The sequence below is a fragment of the Equus caballus genome, chromosome 25 (assembly GCF_041296265.1).
Source record: "Equus caballus isolate H_3958 breed thoroughbred chromosome 25, TB-T2T, whole genome shotgun sequence".
In the NCBI taxonomy this organism is placed as follows: Eukaryota; Metazoa; Chordata; class Mammalia; order Perissodactyla; family Equidae; genus Equus; species Equus caballus.
Genome location: NC_091708.1, coordinates 43191846 through 43210371, shown reverse-complemented (window position 1 = coordinate 43210371; position 18526 = coordinate 43191846). Strand labels below are relative to the sequence as shown.

The following is an 18526-nucleotide window of genomic DNA, read 5'->3' as shown; positions in this document are numbered from 1 at the left end:
CCGGAGCCGGGCTGCTGCTGCCGGTCGGTTGAGATGAGAAATTTTTAAGTTTTCCTTTACCTTTTCCACAATTATTCAAACTATTCATCGGCGGGGCTGCCGTAGATCCTTTTTCTCCCCCAGTTTTTCTTCTCCTGCAGCAGAAAGAGTGTGTGTGTCAAGCCCTTTCCCGGTGTAGGGAAGAGATTTTGTTACATTGTTTTCGGGAGTGTCCGCTGGGTTCTAGATGTTGCCCGCGTAGGACAATTCTCGAAGTCCTCTCTCTGCCCTCTTCAGACCCTGCGGACCCGTCAGGGATGGGGAAAGCCTGGCGCCTGCCCCCAGAAAGGGCCGGGACGATGGCTTCACTCTGGGGCAAGGGTGGGGAACGTGGGAAGATCGTCTCTGGGACGTTGTGGAGACCCCGAGAAATGCGTGTGGCCTGAGGGAGGCAGCGCAACGGACAAAGAAGGCAGGGCTCCTACCCAGCCGATACCCACTCCTGTGGCATGTGTCCCGGGGGTCGGTTGAACAGGAAAGTGCAAGACCTTCCAAGTGCGAGTGTAGACGTCTGCAAACGGCTTCTTATTTCGCGCGGAGCCGGAACTCGCCCGAGGATGTATTTTTCAAGGCAGCGCTGGAAACATGGTCTTTTCATTGTGAATAACGCACCCCCTCGCCCTCCCCACTCCGCCAGGGCGCTCGAATTCCGCGCCTTTCAGGAGTCGGCCTCCGGTGCGGGAGCCCGGGGCTGGGGGCAAATCTCCAGCGCGTCCCGGGCCTGGATCCTCTGGGCACGGCCCCCAGGGATCGCGACCTGAGTCTGTGGCCAAAGGGCGGAGGGAGCCGAGCCCGCGCGCCCGCAGCCGGGCCCCGCGGGCTCGAGACGCCCTTCACCCGCCCCACGCGTGGAGTCGAGGCCTTCCCAGCCTGGCCTGCGCGCTCCTGTCGCCCCTCCCCACGGGCCCCCAGAAAACTCGGGCCTCGCTTCGGGCTGAGCGTCCGAGACCTCAGCGGAACAGTGAGGCGCCTGCATCCCGCCAAACCCAAGACCCGGCGAGGGAAGCCCCGCGCGGCCGGAGGAACAGAAACTTTCTCCTCCCTCGGGCGAGGTCGGTGGTGGCCTCACGCCCGGCTCGACGCGCTCTCCCCCTGCGCCCGCCGGCAGATTGGAAGCGGCCCCGCCGCCGGCCGGGCTGGGGGCGAGGACGGGCGGCTCCCCGGGGATGGCAGGCCCGGCTCGGCTGCAAGCTGTCGGGGAGGCAGGAGGGCGGGCGCCGAGGGGCCGCGAGCCGGCAGACCCCCGCCCTGGCTCTGCTGCCGCTGCAGTGGGCGCCTCCCGCGGAGGGGCCAAGCCAGGCTGTTCCCTCATTTTCGTTTGGTGGATGAGAAGGCGGGCATAAATCACGAAAACCACCGGCTGCCCTGGTCCTTCCGCCAGCCCCCAACTTGGGCCTCGTTCCTGCTCTGGGCACCTTTAGAGACCCCGGGCCCCTCTCCACTCTCTCACCCCACCCCTGCTTCCTAGGGCCTGCTGCTGCACCTCCGTATCTCCCTAGGAATCTCATCTCCCCTCCAGTACCCAAGGTCCCAGCCTGGGTCAACGGGACCCCCCTCCTGGGCCTGTTAGAGGTCGTGATGCTCCCGGGCCAGGAGCTTCGAGTTGGGCCAGGCCCCAAAAGAGTCCGTGTCCTGCTCTGCCCGCCAGCGGGTCCTGGGTCGCCCCTGCCCTGGGCAGACGTTCATATGGCAGCACAGGGACCTTTTCGGGCCTCCGAGGTCTTAGGCTGGGGTTTGGATCCCCGGACACAGCGAAAGCTAAGCCTTGGGCAGTGCCTGGCGCTGCGCGGGGATCAGAGCTGGACCCGGGGAGGGAGGCGAACCCCTCACTGTCCAAAAGAACAGCGCTATCGCCACCTCCTGCAGCCCTTAACCGGCTTCTCGATGCTTCTTAGAGCCCAAGAATATTTAACAGGTTTTTAGTATACTATCATTAGTATTGAATTATCACCATCTATTATAATATAAAACATGTTATGCAATTTATTTCATTTGGAATTTCTGGAGAATTCAGCCCTCTCTCACTAACATCGTTTTATTCCTATTTGGGGATTTTCAGCTCTTCCACCGTGCCTCGTCCTTTCTCTTTTCTCCATCATCTGGGTGGTTCTTACATCTCAGCTTGTCCACAGCCTGAGAGGGTTGTGTGTGCTCCCCTGGGCTCCTGCTTAGCTTGGAAGGAGCCCAGGAACTGGCATTTTATGAAGCATCCAGGGGATCCTGGGTGAGTGATCCTGATCCACCATACCCTTTGAGAAAGGAGCCTGGCTGGTCCTGGAGGGGTATAGGGCTTTGAGGTCCTGCAAGGCTGGGTGTGAACGTTGGCAAGTTACTCAACCTCTGAGAGCTTCATTTACACAGCAGAAGGCTGACCTCTCTCCCCTTCCCCAGCCCCAGACCCTGCCCTGGGCTGTCTGGGCCCCTCCCCAGGGAGGAAGCCTGGGCCTGGTGCAGGGGCTTGGAGGTCTCAGGGGAAGGAAAGGGAGTGAGTGTGACAAAGGCACTTCCAGGACCAGGCTCCCAGGTCCACTCAGTCCTAACCAAGGGCCAGAACTGCCACTCCAGTGCCCAGGTCCCTGTTCTGAGCTCTCCCTTGAGGACTCCAATCCCTTGTCCCCAGCCTCCCGCTTCCTCTTGGAACCTCTTGCTTCATAATCTTGCCCCTGCCCGTGCAGTCCTTTGAAATTGCTTTCTTTAAACGTTCAGCCTCTAGATGGACCTAAAGCCCTAGAAGGTCCCAGACCACCCACCCACAAAGGGATGTCCACAGAAAAGGAGCCGTCTCTCTTCTCCAGAGGCAAGGAGGGCAGCTGCATGGATGAGCCCCCAAAAGGCCTGGGCTCGGGCCCTGCTCCCACTCTGGACAGTGCCTCTCTCTTGCCTGGACCTCAGCTTTCCCTTTGGTTCAAAGATGTTAACGTCAAGGTTTGTGGTGAGAGATGAGGGCGGGAGAGGGCACCTATGGACTGCTATGAAGTGGCCTGCCTGTAGAATCCACACTCTTCTCCACTTGGGGCTCTTGGCTTGGTTTTGGCTTTGGGTCAGAAATGGACCTGGGAGTGCCTGGGCCTCCTGTGGGCTGGGCCATGGTTCTTGTCAACTTCCTTCCTCCTAGCCCCCACCTCCCTCTCCACCTAATGCCACTCGGGTAGAGCCACTCGAGGACATTTGCTCAAAGCTTTTTGAGAATGATCCTGAGGTCTCTGCTCACGAATGAATTGTGGCTTGAATGCCATCATTCAACGTCCTCAGTAGCTGGGGCTGGGGGCCGCGTAATGCGTGTGGGGTGGGGTGGTTGAGGCTATGGACTCCAGAATCAGCCAGACTCGAATCCGAGTCCTGGCTCTAGAATTCAGAGCTGGGACTAAGGTGAGGCAAGGGAGGGGAGTCGTGCAAGTCTTCATTGAAACTGTCGATATTTTGTCCATCAGGGATTTTAAAATTTTGATTTAAAAATATTGTTTGTCCTGGTTACTGAGTTTTCTGGTAACCCCTTAAATTTTGCACCTGAAGCAAGAACCTTCCCCGCCTCATCATAGTCCCAGCCCTGCTCTGTGACCTTGAGCAAATCACTTTCTGACCACAGTTTTTTCAGCTGTAAGATGGGGATGATGTTGTCCGTTTCACACGGTCATTGTGAGGAGCCGTTGCTCTCAGCTCAGGTCCTGGAGAACAGTGATTGTGAGATTCATAGTCCAGCTGCTGATAACAGCCAGAGCTTTTTCTGTGTCAGGTTGGTGCCCTCAGGCTTGTCTCCCCAGCCCCCACTGCAAAGCCAGCTTGCCCCTTTGCTCAAGGCCTTCTGACCAACACCTCTCTTTCCTATGGGGTGGGCGGGGCCTTTGGATGATACAGGCCAGGCCTGGGTGCTAATTTCGCTCTGCTCTGCAAACAGATGGGTTGGACAAGAATTTGGACAATTTGTGGGTTTCAAGGTCATGCTGTTCTCAACCCTTTTTTTTTGGTTTAGCTCAAAACTCCGTGGAGCTCCTGAAACCAGAAAGAGATCATATTTTTTCTTTTCCTCTCTTCTCCCATCCTCCCTTCTTCCGTCCTCCATATCTTCCTCCCTCTCCTCCTTCCTCTCTTCTTTCCTTCCTCTCTTCCTTCCTTCCTTCCTACTGAGCATGTCATCTGTCCCGTGCACCGTGACCATGCTAGATGCTGGCAATGTCATGGAGAGCATGACAGAATGGGCCCGCCCTCATGGAGCTCACAGAGGTGGTTGTGTGCATCAATCTGAACTCCCCTTCATAGATTATTCCCCTTTGTGGATTCAAATTTATGATTTCCCTGCATTCAGTTCAAGGAAACTGTATAAAAAGCCAACCTAGTTTTTTTTTTTTCTTTTAATGATGATATCAAGCATCAAAAGGTTTCCCAAGTAAAAAGAAATACAGCAAAAAGATTGTTTTGGTCCATAAGGATAAATGCAAGAGAAGGGACTTGTTTGAAACACAGACCTATCTGACTGCCATGCAGGCCCAGCTGGGCACCTGAGCTGCTGGTCTGCTTGCTGTCACGGACATGTACTTTCTCTGGACCCTTTAATCTGTTGTTTCTAAGCAGGCACTAGTTAGGGTGCTGGGATGGGTGAACAAAAAAACCGAACCATCTCTACGTGGATCCAGGAAACTCCCCGGGGACTGGAATTGGATCTGTGGCCTATGAACAATGTTTCCTCTTCAGGCTTCTAGGAGGCCCTGCCACGCACATAGCAGACATGGCTCATTGTTAGCATCCCTGGTGAAAATCCTGCACAATGATCAGACTCTAGAATCCCCTCTCCCTTCTTCTGGCCAGGAAAATTGTTAATTATTTCATTCTATCAGAAAGAGAGAGGGGTAGTGAGAGAAGGAATGAGGTTTGGGCTCTAGTTTAAAAATCTGGAAATAGACTGAAGTCAGTGGGGCTTCAACATGAAAAGAAAGCTGGACCTACCAGCCAAGAGGTTGTTCCAGTTCTCATTTTGTTGCTAAGTAACTCTCCAGCCCTCCGTCTTCTCTGGCAGGACTAGATGTTTTCTCCAGCCCCTCCCAGATCCCTGAGTCCTGTTTCCAAAGGCTCTATCTCGACACTCTTGCTCCCCAGGCCTACACTTGCTCCCCCCGCCTGCCGAGTGCACAGCAGCACTGGCACAACCTCCTTCCCACCTCAGAGAGGACTTCCAAGAATTTCAACCCCACGAGGGAGGGTCCAGACCGGCTGCCTCCCTGTGGCTCATGAAGACAGTCCACATGGGCCTCTTTGTTTGGTTAAATCTCTGATGGGGTGTTGCCAAGAAATCCAACCAGGAGATAGAATGTTCCCAAATGCCAACCAGCAGGAAAATAAGGAAAAACAGGGGCACAAGGCTGTACCTCTGATGACGGCCATCCCCCCATGACATTTATTGTCATGTGATTAGGAGGACTTGGGATGGAAAGCTAAGCTCTCCCCATTTCCACCCATCTTTAATTGAGAAGTAGTTTTGGGGGGCAGTCTCTGGAACATGTAGTGGACCAGCCACTGGCCTGGAGTAGCTTAGTGGCCAAGCTTATTGCGTGAACTCAGACCTCCTTTGACATCTATTTTCCATCTGTGAAGTGGGGGGGAAGGCGGTGGAGGGAGATTAACAGATGAGCCCCAGGGCCCCTCAAGGCTGGGGTCTCTACCCTGGGTCATGAAGGGCAGGTTGAGGGACCCCACTTGTGCAAGGGGGCCCCCGCAGCCAGGGTCAGTATGAGCGAGGACAGGCATTTGGCTGATGCAACAGGATACCCAAGATGGTGGAATCAGTCTGGAATCAGACCTGGGGCTTTGTGTGGGCACAAATAATTAATGAGGAAGGAAGGACCAAGCTGGGAGAGGGAAGTGGGAGGGAGGCAGAGGGGGAAGGGCCGGGCACCTCCTTGGCCTCCTACTCGGACTTGCCAGAGGGTGGCGCTGTAGGACAAGGAGCTGAGGGCCTCTCTGCTGAGAGCCGCTTCCCGCCAGGGCCGGGAGCACCCAGAGGCTGGGGTCTCCAGAAAAGGATGAAGGGTGGTACTCCCAGGACATCTGTCACAGCCCCAACAAGTCCCACAGCACGCGGTCTGTCTGCTGCTGAAGCAAGAAGCAGTCAGATAAACAAAAGAGATCTTCAGTAGCATTTTGTGGGCAAGTCCATACTTTCCCGCCAGTGGTCTAGGTCCTTGGAAAAGCAGGCGGAGAGGGCCACTTACCATGGGCATCTCTTTTGTTGCCATAGCAGAGCTTGAGCCACCCTTCAGGGGACAGAGCCCAATTTCAGGTCCTCCAGGAAATTCTGCATCCTGGTATGCCCTCCTCCCTTTTCCGTATTTCAGATTTCAGAGCAAAACAGTGTGTTCAGTTCAAAATATCTTTACCTTCTTGATGCATCTGGACACAAAGGCTCTTGTCCTTTGAACATCTTGCCCTCGTCCCTCAATCACAGGGTTCTGGTTGTCTCTTTTCACTGTGCTTTATTAAGAAGAAAATAGTCATTCACATTTGCCTATTGCTTGAAAGCTCCAGACCCTGTGCTAACCATGTTATACACATTCTTTAGTGTAATCATTATCTAATTTAGCTGGAGGAGATGTGCTGTACTATGTTGGGGTCCTGTTTCACAGATGAGGCACAGAGAGGTGAGGACCCTTGTTCGAGGTCACACAGAAATTATTTGGTGGAGCTGAGCTTCGTGCCCTTGACCACATGAGGTGGCTGCCCGGCTCGGCGGCCAGGCCCCTCGGGCTCTCCCCTGCTCCCACACAGGCTCCGCTGCTCCCTGTGGGTCAGAGGGCTTCAGCGTGGCTTTAGCCAAGATGAGTGGGGATGCTTGTTTCCCTCTGGTTTGTGTGGTGGGAGGGGAATTTCAGGCCCTTGGGGTGGCGTGGGGTCGGTCTAGGCCCTGGCTGAGCCAGGTTCCCGGGGGGTTAGTGTGTGTGGCATTTTTATGGAATTGGCTTCTAAGGAGCTGCAGCATCTGCATGTGTTAGTGGGGAGCGTTAATCAAGAAACTCTCTCAGATCTGTCATCACCAGACCCAGGAGTGTCTCCCTGCCGAGGCCAATGGACTTTCCCTGCTAGGCACTCAGCCTGTAGGGAGCATGAGCCACAGCCGACATTCATGCAGTGATCATTCCACAGATAGCCCTGGGCATTTAGCATGTGCCGGGTCCTTGGGATCTGGGCCCTGGGATCTGAGATCCTGATCCCGTGCAACTTCCCCTCTAGAGGAGAAGACAGGCAATAAGTGAGATCGTTGCTTTGCAGAGAATAAAACAGGTTGGTGTGAATTTAACTGGTGGCTGTTTCAGGGAAGGCCTTTTGAGCAGGGCGCTTGACTTTTGAGCTGAGATCTGGATGACAAGAAGGGATGGGCAGGTGACAATCTGGGGCCCAGATATTCCAGGCAGAGGGAAAAGCAAGCACAAAGCTTCAGGCAGGAGTGAGGGCTGTGGCCTGTGGGCAGTGAGGAAAGGTGTCAGAGATGGGAGAGAAGCAAGAGGGACGGCCCTCGGCTGTGTTACCCAGGGTGCTGCTGTGAGGAGTGTGGATTCTACTTCAAGAGCAACAGAAGCCACTGAGCGCCCAGGGGCTGCGCCATGGAGCATGGAGGTGAGGGTGAAGCTACTGCAATTCTCCAGAGAGACGAGGGGGGCTCAGAGGGAAGTCGAAGGATCAGGATGCTGTTGGAAGTAGCGTTGAGGGGCTTGTTGATGGATTTAATGTGAGGTGAAGGAAACAGAGTAATGAAGGATTTTGGCTTCGGCAGCTGGGTCAATGGTGCCCTCCATTACAAGATGGGAACAACAGAGGGAGAAGCAAGTTTGCTGGAAAAAAAAAACAAGTGTCCTGTCTCGGCTGTGTTGGTTTGAGATGAATACTAGATGCTTGAGTGGAGACGTCAAGTGGGCAGTTGGAGAAATGAGTCTGGAATTCTGTGGAGAGCTCTGGGTTGAAGGTCAACAATTGGGAATCCTCAGACTAGAAGTGAGATTTAAAAACTCGGGCATTTGCCTGACTCCATACAGGCACTGTCGAGACATCTTGCAGAAGGCAGTCTACCTTGAAGAGGTTCCAGGTGGTAACGACATCATCTGAAGAGTTTGAGGTTGGTTCTCACACCAACCGCACAATAAAGACACAAGAGGAGGGTGACACATGCATTTTTAATTTAAAATAGATCAGTATATAATTTGTGGGGAGAAGCCAAAGAACAGGCAGAAAGATGGAGGTAAGAAGAGCCGGGGAGTTTGGCTGAGAAGTCCCTCAGCCTGGGCGCTTTCAGCCTGCCTGCTCATCCAGAAGGCTCTCTCCTTCCTAGGGGGTGGCCTTCCGAGGTCACTCTTGGTGGAGAAGCCCATCTCGGCCTGCCTGATTGACAGGCCCCAGCATGTAGGAGAGGAGGCAGGCCCCAAGTAACGGCCAGTGTTGGCTCTGCCTGCCCTCAGGGGTCCCAAGGCGATAAAACTGCCATGGGGAGACATCAGACTTCCCAAAAAGAGCCATTAAAACTCATGTTAGGAATAGAAAATGAGGCTTTCAAAGCATGTTACTGTCACGCTTTCTGCAAAATACACAGGTTGTTCTGAACACAGTGGGCAGAGTCGCAGATTCGACCCTTAGTCTGGAGTCCACAATCTGCCTTGTACCTTGGGTTTATCTCATCAGGTGAGGGCTTAAGAACAGAGACAAGTGGCAGGCCAGAGGAGAGGGAGTCCCTTAGTCACAGGTGGCTGGGGCTAAGGTAATCTAGTGTTGGTGAACTAAAAAGTGTGGGGGGGAGGGCACTGTTATCAAAAATAATGAACTGAAGACCTGAATCTGAGGGCCTTGCTGAAGCAGAACTCCCATAAAAATGGGGGAGCATCTTATGAGTTGGGGCAAGAAAGATGCGTCCTTCAGGGAATTTCCTACTGGCCAGAAGGCTCTAGGGGTGGGTGTAGTTGCCCATCCTCAGGGTCCCCTGGCGCACAGCACACTCTTCCCGGTGAGCTTTGAACGCTCTCTGGCGATCGTCCTCGGTGGGGAAGGTATCCAGATGGGCGCCCACCTGTGGACAGAAGGGAAGAGCAGGTCAGTGGGCATGAGTGCTCCGGGGGCACTCGTGCAGGTGCTCCCCTTGGCTCCCTTGCCTGCCCCCTCCTTCCATCTTAGAGTAAGAATAAAAATAGCTGTAAGAGGGAAGGGAGTGAAGAGCAAGTCCTGTCAGCGTCCTGGCACCGCGGGCTGATGAGCTATGGATGATGAGACTGGCTTGCCTGGGTACCAGCGTTTTCCCTTCTGTCCAGCTCATTGCCGAGGACGATGTGTACGTGATAAATACACCTGACAATGACTGGAATCACCCTGCAGAGGGACATCAAGGCAGCATTGACCTTCACAGGCTGGTTTTCCACCACTAAGTGCCCCCAGCAAGCCACCCCTTCTGAGGGGTGCCATCCTCTCCCTGGTGCCATCCGTGCTCCTTCACAGGAGGGTGATCTAACCCCCCTCCTGAGGGTAGCAGCTGTGCTGTCAAGGACAGACACTCCATAGGACCCGAACCAGAGCTTACGTATGTGTTACCTCGCCCTTCCGGAGGAAACATGTGAGGCAGACAGACCCAAAGAGTGGGAGCTGCTTCAGTTAAAATTGTGTGCAATCAGTGTTTCTGCTTGCCCTTCCTTCTGGAGGAATGGTGGGGGTGAAAGGCCCTCCTGTCTCCTGGGTCTGTTACATCACCTCCAAGTGTGAGAAAATCTCCCTAAAATGGCATTTCTACTTTAGGATAACCTAAGGAAGATAATCACACAGCTATTCTATTACAATGGACAGAGTGGCGCATGTGTGTGTGTGTGTGCATGCGCGCACGCAATGAACACAAATAGCATGAGCTCAGCCCTCCCCGGGACGGGGGGCAGGGGTGGGAGGCCTCCGGGGAAGAGACACTTCAGGGGATGCTTGAAGGATGAGCAGGGGTTTCCCAGGCTCAGAGGGAAGTGTGCATGCTGGTCCTGGAGCCAACCAGAGCTCAAGTTCACAAGGTGGCTGAGGTGGAGGGTCTGCAGGCAGGTGCCCTTTGGGTTTGCAGGAGCAGCTGAAGGCTTGGCCGTGTCTTCACGGTAAAGCAGGACCCACGCTCTGGGACGGCCACAGGCTCTTGTCAAGAGTCCAGGCCAGGGTCGGCCCCCCACGGGGGTTAGCTAGACCCACAGTGCTCCAGGGAGCCCTCCGGTGACGAAAAGTGAGAGAAAGGAAAAACGAGAGGAGGACAAGATGTTAAAAGGAAGTAGAGGGAAGACAAGGAGGGACCTGTTAGGAAAGACTCTGTACTCGGTGCCCAGCAGGGAGCACCGAGGCCTGGGCTCCCCGCCCCGGGCTTTCACCCCGGGAGAAAGTTATGACCCTTAACCAGAGCCCATGGCCCAACCGTGGTTTCCTGGGCACTAAGTTCTGGATCCTTTCTAGAACATTCTGCTGCAGCTGTGGCTCTCACTGTGTCCATGATGCTCCCTGCATCTCACTCATGAGGTGAAAAGGGACAGGGGGCTACAGAAGCTTGTTAGAAATCCATAAAAATCAAATGATGATGAGTAGATTTAGTTATTCCAGGACATAAGATGACGTTCTTCACTCTCTGGGGATTGTAGACCCTTTGGAGACTCTGCAGAAAGCCGTGAACCCTCTCCTCTGGAAAAAAATATACACAAGTCCTAACATACAACACAGTGCAGGCCATTTCAAGATTCATGGACCTTTTGTGAGTCTTCCATGGACCCTCTATGGCCGCGTTTCCTGGAGCCATCCTGGCCCTGGCCTCAGGCTTCAGATTTCTTGGATCTGCATCAGGATCGTCCTGGTATCTTGTAGCCCAGGCAGGGCCTGAGCCCAATCTCAAAGCTGCAGATCCACCAGGACAGGGCCCTTACCACAGTCGCCTAATGCCCACCAGGACCCGATCAACACCTGGTGCTCAACTCGTTTCGATGAATCAACCCATGATCTTGTTCTCGGCTCAATCGCCAGTTTCAGAAAGATTCCCAAAGGGCCTCACAAAAGTTATTGAGAAAAGACCCCATGCATTGTGCAGGAAGAAGATAGCCAGTAAACAAAAAGGCTTCCAAGGACACCTCTGTGTCGCCTCTGGCAAGGAATGGCTTGATTTTTACACTGTGACATGGTTTTCCTGACCCTGTGCTTCCCAGAAGGCAGCTAGAGATGCTCAGTGAGGCTGGCACGTTGGTCTTCAGGGGCCTCATGGGCACTGTGACTGATTCTGATGCCCAGCCAGCTGGGACGTAGGTCCCCACGGTCTTCTGTAGCATTCAGAGTGACAATAGTTCTGTCCCCCGTGGCCAGTCACCAATGATGCTTAACAAGGAAGTGTAGCTCTGTAGTCCACATCTCTGCCTTCTCCACGAATCCTTTTCTGGCCCCAAAAGATATGTCCACATCCTGATCCCCAGAACGTGTGAATAGAATCTTGTCTGTAAAAAGGGTCTTTGCAGACGTAATGAAGGATCCCAAGATGAGAACACCCTGAATTATTCAGCTAAGCTCTAAACCCAATGACAAGCATCCTTGTACGAGACAGAAGACACAGACACAGAGGAGAAGCCACATGAAGACGGAGCCACAGACTGGTGCGACGCGGCCACAGCTCAGGAACTCCAGGAGCCACCAGGAGCTGGAAGAAGCAAGAAAGCATTCTCCCTTAGAACCTTCTGCGAGAGTGCGGCCCTGCTGAAACCTTGATTTTGGATTTCTGGCCTCCAAATTTCCGAATTTAATTTATTTCCAAATTTTTTTATTCTCCAAATTTATTCTGGAGAATAAATGTCTATTGTTTAAACCGCCAAGTTTGTGGTAATTTGTTATAGCCAGCTCAGCAAACTGACCCCTCCCTCTAGGCATTCTCTGGCAGTCCAGCCTGTGGGACTAATGGGCAGAGTGATGGTGGGAGGTGGGCGGAGTCGATGGCGGGGTGGGGGTGGCCGGTGTTAATTCAGTGTTTACAGTGTGTGGTGCTGATGGTGAGAAGTTCAGAACTCACTCTCATCTCCTTAGGAGGTGGCGGAGGATCCAGGTCCTAAGGCACTGCTCAGCTTAGCGGTAATCAGGTTAAAACCAGCACGAAAGAGAACTCTAGTAGAAATTTTCTCTTCTGTAATCTCTGTTTACTTAAAAACTTCAATGAGGAAGAAATATTCATCCATCTGTCCATCTAAAAAATGTTGATGAAGCACCTAATACATGCCAGGACGACACCCCCTTTGTACTCCAGCATTCCAAGTTCCATTTCTCTCTGGGTTTCCTGAGGGGACATTTTGGGCACAGGAGGCTCTCCTCTATGACTGACCACACACACTCTGCTACCTGCTGTGTTCTCAGCAGCACTGGGCTGGCGCTGGGGGAGGCAGAAGGCGTGTTGCATGTGGTCTCTGATGTTGATGAATTCCCATTCCGAGTAGAATCTTGTGGGGTTAAGTCACCCAAGACAGGGAGCTCAAGCAAGCGCCCAGCACGGAGCCCTGCAAGGTGGAGTCTGCACCTGTCCTGTTCCCTGAGGACCCTCAGTGCCTCGCATGGGGTCTCGCATTCGGGAGGTGTTTAAAGAAAGTTGGAAGGGTGAACAAATGAGTGAATGAACAAGTGAGTGAAGGGAGGAAGTGGGCAGAGTTCACTCGGCTTCAGGTGGTCAGGGAAGGCTTCTCAGGCTAGGTGGGTCTTGAATGTGGCCTGGAAGGATCCGGATGAGGGAAGAGAGAAGAGAGGGGCGGGAGGGAAAATGGTGTCAGCAGAGGTGGAAGGGGGTGCGTGCCTCCTGGGCTTGGTGCCGCATGAGTGTGAAGGTGAAAACCATAGGCGATGCTTAGTGGCTGGGTCTGATAGACTCTCCTAAAAGCCAACTCAAGCGAAAGCTTACCCCCCCATGCAGGATGGGTCTTTAGAAAGAGAAGAGAAGTGGGCCTATTCTGTACCCATGAAATCTTCAAGCAGAACACGGGAGTCCACAGGGACCTGAGTTCCAGCTCTCAGAATGCCGAGAAGCAAGGTGTCGCTCTGCAGAATTTGTCCTGGAGGCCCGCAGCTGGAATCTTCAGCAGTGTTGTGATACCAGACTCACCGTTTGCCCGGCTCAGTGCGTTTATTTCTCACAAGCCCCAGAAAGTCTGGATGTTGTCTGCGTTTTACAGCTGGGGAGGCGGAGGTCTGAAAAGGCCCCGTCACCTGCTCCAGGTTGCACAGATTGAACCCGGCACTGTGGGCCTCTGGTCCCAGATCTTCATTGATAAACTCCACTCTCTGTTAATAAATGCTTGTGAAATGAGTCGAGCGAGAGACACCGCTGGGAATGTTGTGGCTCCCATCCCACACACACTCTCTGTCCCCCTAAAACAGCGGCTGAGGCGGAGATGAGGATCCTGATTATAAGTCAGGCCTCAAGCCGTGTGTGGTCACGACCCCACAGACCCCCAGAGTCAAAGGATGAAGAGCTATGGAGCAAGGAATTCCTTCCGAGATGCTTCTAAATTAAGCCATCTGCGGTCTGTCTCCGCCTGGAGCTAAGAAACTGTAACGGCTTTGGCAGGAGACAGCTTTGCTGAATGGAGCCGAGTTGCTCTAAGGTCAATGCAGGTAAATAAGAGGCGAGCGTCCTGGCCTGCCAGCAGCCCTGGAAGCAGGGTGGGCGGGGGTTGGCGAAGGTGCTGGTCCCTTTGAATGGGGAACATCTAAATAGCATGGGCCACATAAGGACTAGGCACCTCCAGCGCACAGTACACCCTGAGGAAGACAGGCCGGGGTGCTTGCCCACATGAACTCTGCACGACAGCCACAGGAGGTGGTTGCTAAACACATTATACATGTAATTGTTTAATGGCAATTTAATAAGACTGTGGCCTGGGGAATTCTAACTCCATCTGGGGGCAGGAAGTTCTTTCTAGAGAGGAGGAGGAAGCTAGCCAGGGGAAGAGGAAAGCAAAAATGTCCTAGATGGTAAGGACCAGCCAAAGCCCTGAGGTGGAAAGAATTTGGGCAAATTAGAGGAAATGAAAGCAAATCAGTGTGGCTGGGGGACAAAGAGATGAGGCAGGGGAGGTGAGCAGCCAACAGATCTTAAAAGAGATTTGTAGTCAACACTGCTCCCAGCAATGGTGATCCTCTCCCCAGATAATATCCTTTGCCTCTCTGCAACCAGATTGGAATAAAAGATTCCCAGAAACCTTGCGGTGGAAGAGGTCTGGGAGATCATTGAGTCCAACTCTCCCATACTACAGATGGAAGATGCGAGGCCCAAGGTAGGAAGCCATTCTCCCATGCTCTCCAAGAGTCTGGGGCAGAGCTGAGACCAGCAGCCAGATCATAGACTTTTCCTGAGGTCCACTCCCTGCCCACTTGTGGCCCCACTTTGCCCCATGCGGTCTGGATTCCTGGATTCCTCTTCCCAATTCATGTGAAAGCCTCTGAGCTTTTCTGATCCACTTGCAATGAACCAACCTTTCATCTGATTGATACCTTTAATTGTACCTTTGACGTTTCATTAATTTGGCTCTTGACCTAATGATTTCCTTCTTTGAGGTTACTCTGTGGTTCTTTCTCCAGCATCTAGAGTTGTCTGCTTAGCTAATTACCTTTTAATCTTTCTTTTTTCTAATATTAACATTTATATAACATAGCATCAGCAACTATGTTTCCATCTAAATTTTCTTTTATCTCATCTCACACGTTTTGAGTATATATTTTTGTTCAGTTCTCTTTTCATCTAATTTCTATCGAATTTCTGCTTCGATTTCTTCTTTGGTCCTTAAGTTATTTATAAACATGCTTTTAAATTTCCAGGCAATTTTATTACTTCCGTTTGTGACTGGTTGCTAATTTAATTTCTTTGGTGCCGCAGTAATCTGCACGAATCGGAGCCCTTGGTGTTTGTGGAGTTGTGCTTTTTGTGCTTGCTTGAAAGTCTGGTCTACTTTCAAGAGAAAAATCCCTATGTGGAATGCACTGGCACCGTTATAGCAAAGATTCCCACGTGGTCTGAGTTGGGGGGTAAGTTGTCCGTTCACTGCTGTCTTCATTATTTCACTCAATGAATACTTACTGAGTTTCCACTATGTGCCAGACTCTGTGCCAGGCACCAGGATACAGGGAGAATTTAGAAAGCCTCTGCTATGATGGAGCCAGGACATTAGTCATAAAAATATAATCATGCAGCTAAGTATTCAGTTGTAGTTGTGCCAAGTATTAAAAGAAACACCACATTCTCAAAGAGCTTATAATACAGAGAATCAAGCTCACACGTGGAGGCCAGAGAAGGCTTCCTGAGGAAGGAACATACACGCAGAGACTCAAAGAATAAGGCAGAGACGCGGAGATAAAGGCGGTGTAGGGGTCCCATGGCAATCGAGAAACGGGCTGAAGAAACGAACAGGCAGCTCACCGAGGGGAACTCTGAAGGCCAACGAACACAGGGAAAGATGCCCAACCTAGTGTATGTAATCAGGGATAAAGGAAGAAAATACCATTTCATGCCCATCAGATTGATAATAATAAGTCTGATATCAGAAATGGGAACTTGCATACACTACTAGTAGGGTGCTAATTGGTACAAACACTTTGATTTGGCATCAGCTAGAAAGGATGGACATGTGCACACCCTCTGAACCAGCGAGTCCATGCTTAGATATACACCCCGTGCTTAGACATCGAGAAACTTTCCAAATGTCCGCTTAAGAGGTGTGTGCAAGAATCCTCCTTATAACATGATAATAAGTCCTGGAAACAACTGCATGTCCATCAGTGGGGGCTGGATAAACCAAAGGTGGTAATTTCATACTGGAATATTCCACAGGGGCACTGTCCAACGTGGTAGCCACTGGTCACATGTGGCTCTGTAAATGTCAAGTAACTAAAATGAAAAGTTCAGTCCCTTCATCACACGATTCACTTTCTAAGCGCTCAGTAGCGCCATGTGGCCAGTGGCTACTCTTGGACAGGGCAGACGTAGCACATTTCCGTCATCAGAGAAAGTTCTGTTGGACTGGGTGAATCTGAATCCACACATACAAATCTCAGAAATAACGTTGCATGAAAAAAAGTTTAATTTACAGAATGGAACGTAAGTATGATGCCGTTTATACAAAAAATTTAAAACCTACAAAACGATTCCCTGTGTTGTTCAAGCATATGTCTGAATCTAGTTAAGTAGAAAGACCTTGAAGGAAAGAACATGCCAGAAGTCATTGCCACTGGGAGGGAGAGGATAGAGAAAAGGGAGGAAAGGAGAGAGGGTTTCAGTCTCAGTTTTTTCTATAAGGGATTATTGCCTTTTCCTCTTTTTAAGATAAAAATACAGGGGAGGATTTTCTTTTTTTCCCCCCCAAAGCCTCCCAGTACATTGTTGCATATTTTAGTTGTGGGTCCTTCTAGTTATGGCATGTGGGACGCCACCTCAGCATGGCCTCATGAGTGGTGCCATGTCTGTGCCCAGGATCCGAACCGGTGAAACCCTGGGCCGCCGAAGCAGAGCACGCCAACTTAACCACTTGGCCACGGGCCGGCCCCCAGAGGAGGATTTTCAAACTGTGCTTTGGAGAATTGACTTAGGGGCCAGGGATGGGGCTGTGCAGGGGCTCCTCCCTCCACACACACAATTTACAAAGAGTTACTCTGTTTGACGAGATTTCTTTGTTGGAGATTTCTGTATGATTCCATTTGCGTCAAGAGTTGTGCTGCCAAACGCAGCTTCACATCCAGTGCTTTGTGACTGGCGTGTGCTGGCTTTCCCCGGGGCTCCTCCCGGGTAGGCATCTCCGGCTGCACGGGGCTTAGAGTCGTCTCAGTGCCTGAGAAAACATCCAAGACCCGGAGGAGAGATGTCGGTTGTGTTCTTTTGCCCGGTGGCACTGGCCTTTGGGTGGGTGGAACAGCTTTGGTCCACGTGCTAAAGAGTGAGCAGCATTTTGCCTTCTCTTTCCTCTCTCCTTGCTGTCGTGCTCCTCCAGCATGAGGACTCTGCTTCAGGTGGGACATTGAGGCAGCCCCCCTCGGGGCTCTTTACAGCAGTGGGGCAACGGGTTTCCCTTTGCGCCTTCTGCCTGGTGTCAGGCCTTGCTGTCATTTGTAAAACCATACTCAGACACGCCTGCAGTGGAGAGGTGTGTGTCTGTGTAGGAAGAACCAGCCGCCGCTGTACAAGTTCACAGGCAGAGCGGCTTTCCCTTGTGCCTGTTGGAGTCCAGGCCCCTGACACATCCTGCTGGAAGGGGCAGCTGGGCCAGCTGACTCTCCTGTCCCCTCTCATTAGCCACACGATGGTCCCGCAACTGGACTCCAAGCCTTCCAGTGCCAAGTCTGGGGGCCGAGCAGGCAAAAGATAGGATTTGAGAAAAAATAGCCAGATTAAAAAAAAAAAAATCTGCCAAAGAGCTAAAAAAAAATGACAGCTATAGAGATTTTAGTTTAGTTTTTTTTTTTTTTTTTTAAGTGACAACTGCTTAGGTGACTGGGAGAAAGATTTTTGTTTTAAAAGATTGAGGAGCTGTCTCCTCTAATGAGAGGTACTTGAAAATTATGGATCAGTCCCAGGTCAGTAATTTCTGTCAAGTTCGGGGCAGCTGGAGGTCAGAGGCCCCGGAAGACCACAGATCCGTGTGAGACATCATTGGCGAACAGGCTGGGTCCTCAGCCCTGATGTAGCAGGTTTGTAGTTTAAGTAATTAACGAGAGTGACAATCTCTCCCGAGACATCTGGTCCCCTAAATTGTTATTCTGCTACTGGCTCTAATTTCTCTGTGGTCCAAAAATAGATGGAGCAAGGACACAGGCCTGACCCTCCCTGCTGACACACGCTGCGTTTTCAAAGAACATCCAAATTCAGGCTCAGAAAACAAACCTCCTGCCTCCCCACAAGGTCTAACATAGGACCGCAGAGAACCGTGTCAGATGAGGAGGGGAGAGCTGTCGCCCTCTGAGGACGAGGGTGGGGGACCATCTTCACTTGCCAAGAGAGGAGACCGAAGCTCAGGATGGTTAAGACACTGGCTCGAGGAGACCCAGCTCGAAGCCAAAGCTAGAACTAGGATCCGTGTCGGTGCTCCCCTTACTGTCGGGCTCTTGAGCCTTACTGGGGCCGAAGAAAAGGCAGTCATGAGTGCCTTTGAAGATGAGACTTGATTTGCTATTTCTAGAAGTCATACCAGCATCTCTAGATCATTCTCAAGGATCAGCTAAGGCTGGTCAGCAGCTGTTGAGATCAGATTGAACAATGAATCTCTTTGCTAGATGCTGGTAGATGAGTAATGGGGTAACACCAAGGTGGGGTGTTTAGCTGAACTTCCCAAAAACCTCCAGGTCGGTGCCCACCTCTGCTCCTCAGCTTCTAAGTTTGACAGGCTTCAGGTAAGTAAGAGTCATAGTGCATGGTCGGGGCGAGCTGGGGACACACCAGACCCTTCCTCGCCACCTGGGGCCATTTCATGGTGCTCAGTTATCATCCTGTTCCAGGCTCCAAAGACAG

General features: G+C 52.0%; 1 protein-coding gene across 2 annotated transcripts in view; it reads right to left on the bottom strand.

The window, feature by feature from the left end:
* Positions 1–8176: 8176 nt before the first annotated feature.
* Positions 8177–18526, bottom strand: part of CFAP77 (cilia and flagella associated protein 77) — a 125430-nt gene continuing 115080 nt past the window's right edge. For both annotated transcript variants that reach the window (XM_070251993.1, XM_005605898.4), the window contains one exon: positions 8177–9079. In XM_070251993.1, the coding sequence (XP_070108094.1) occupies positions 8957–9079 (123 nt within the window). In that variant the 3' untranslated portion in view covers positions 8177–8956. The remainder of the gene's footprint in view (positions 9080–18526) is intronic.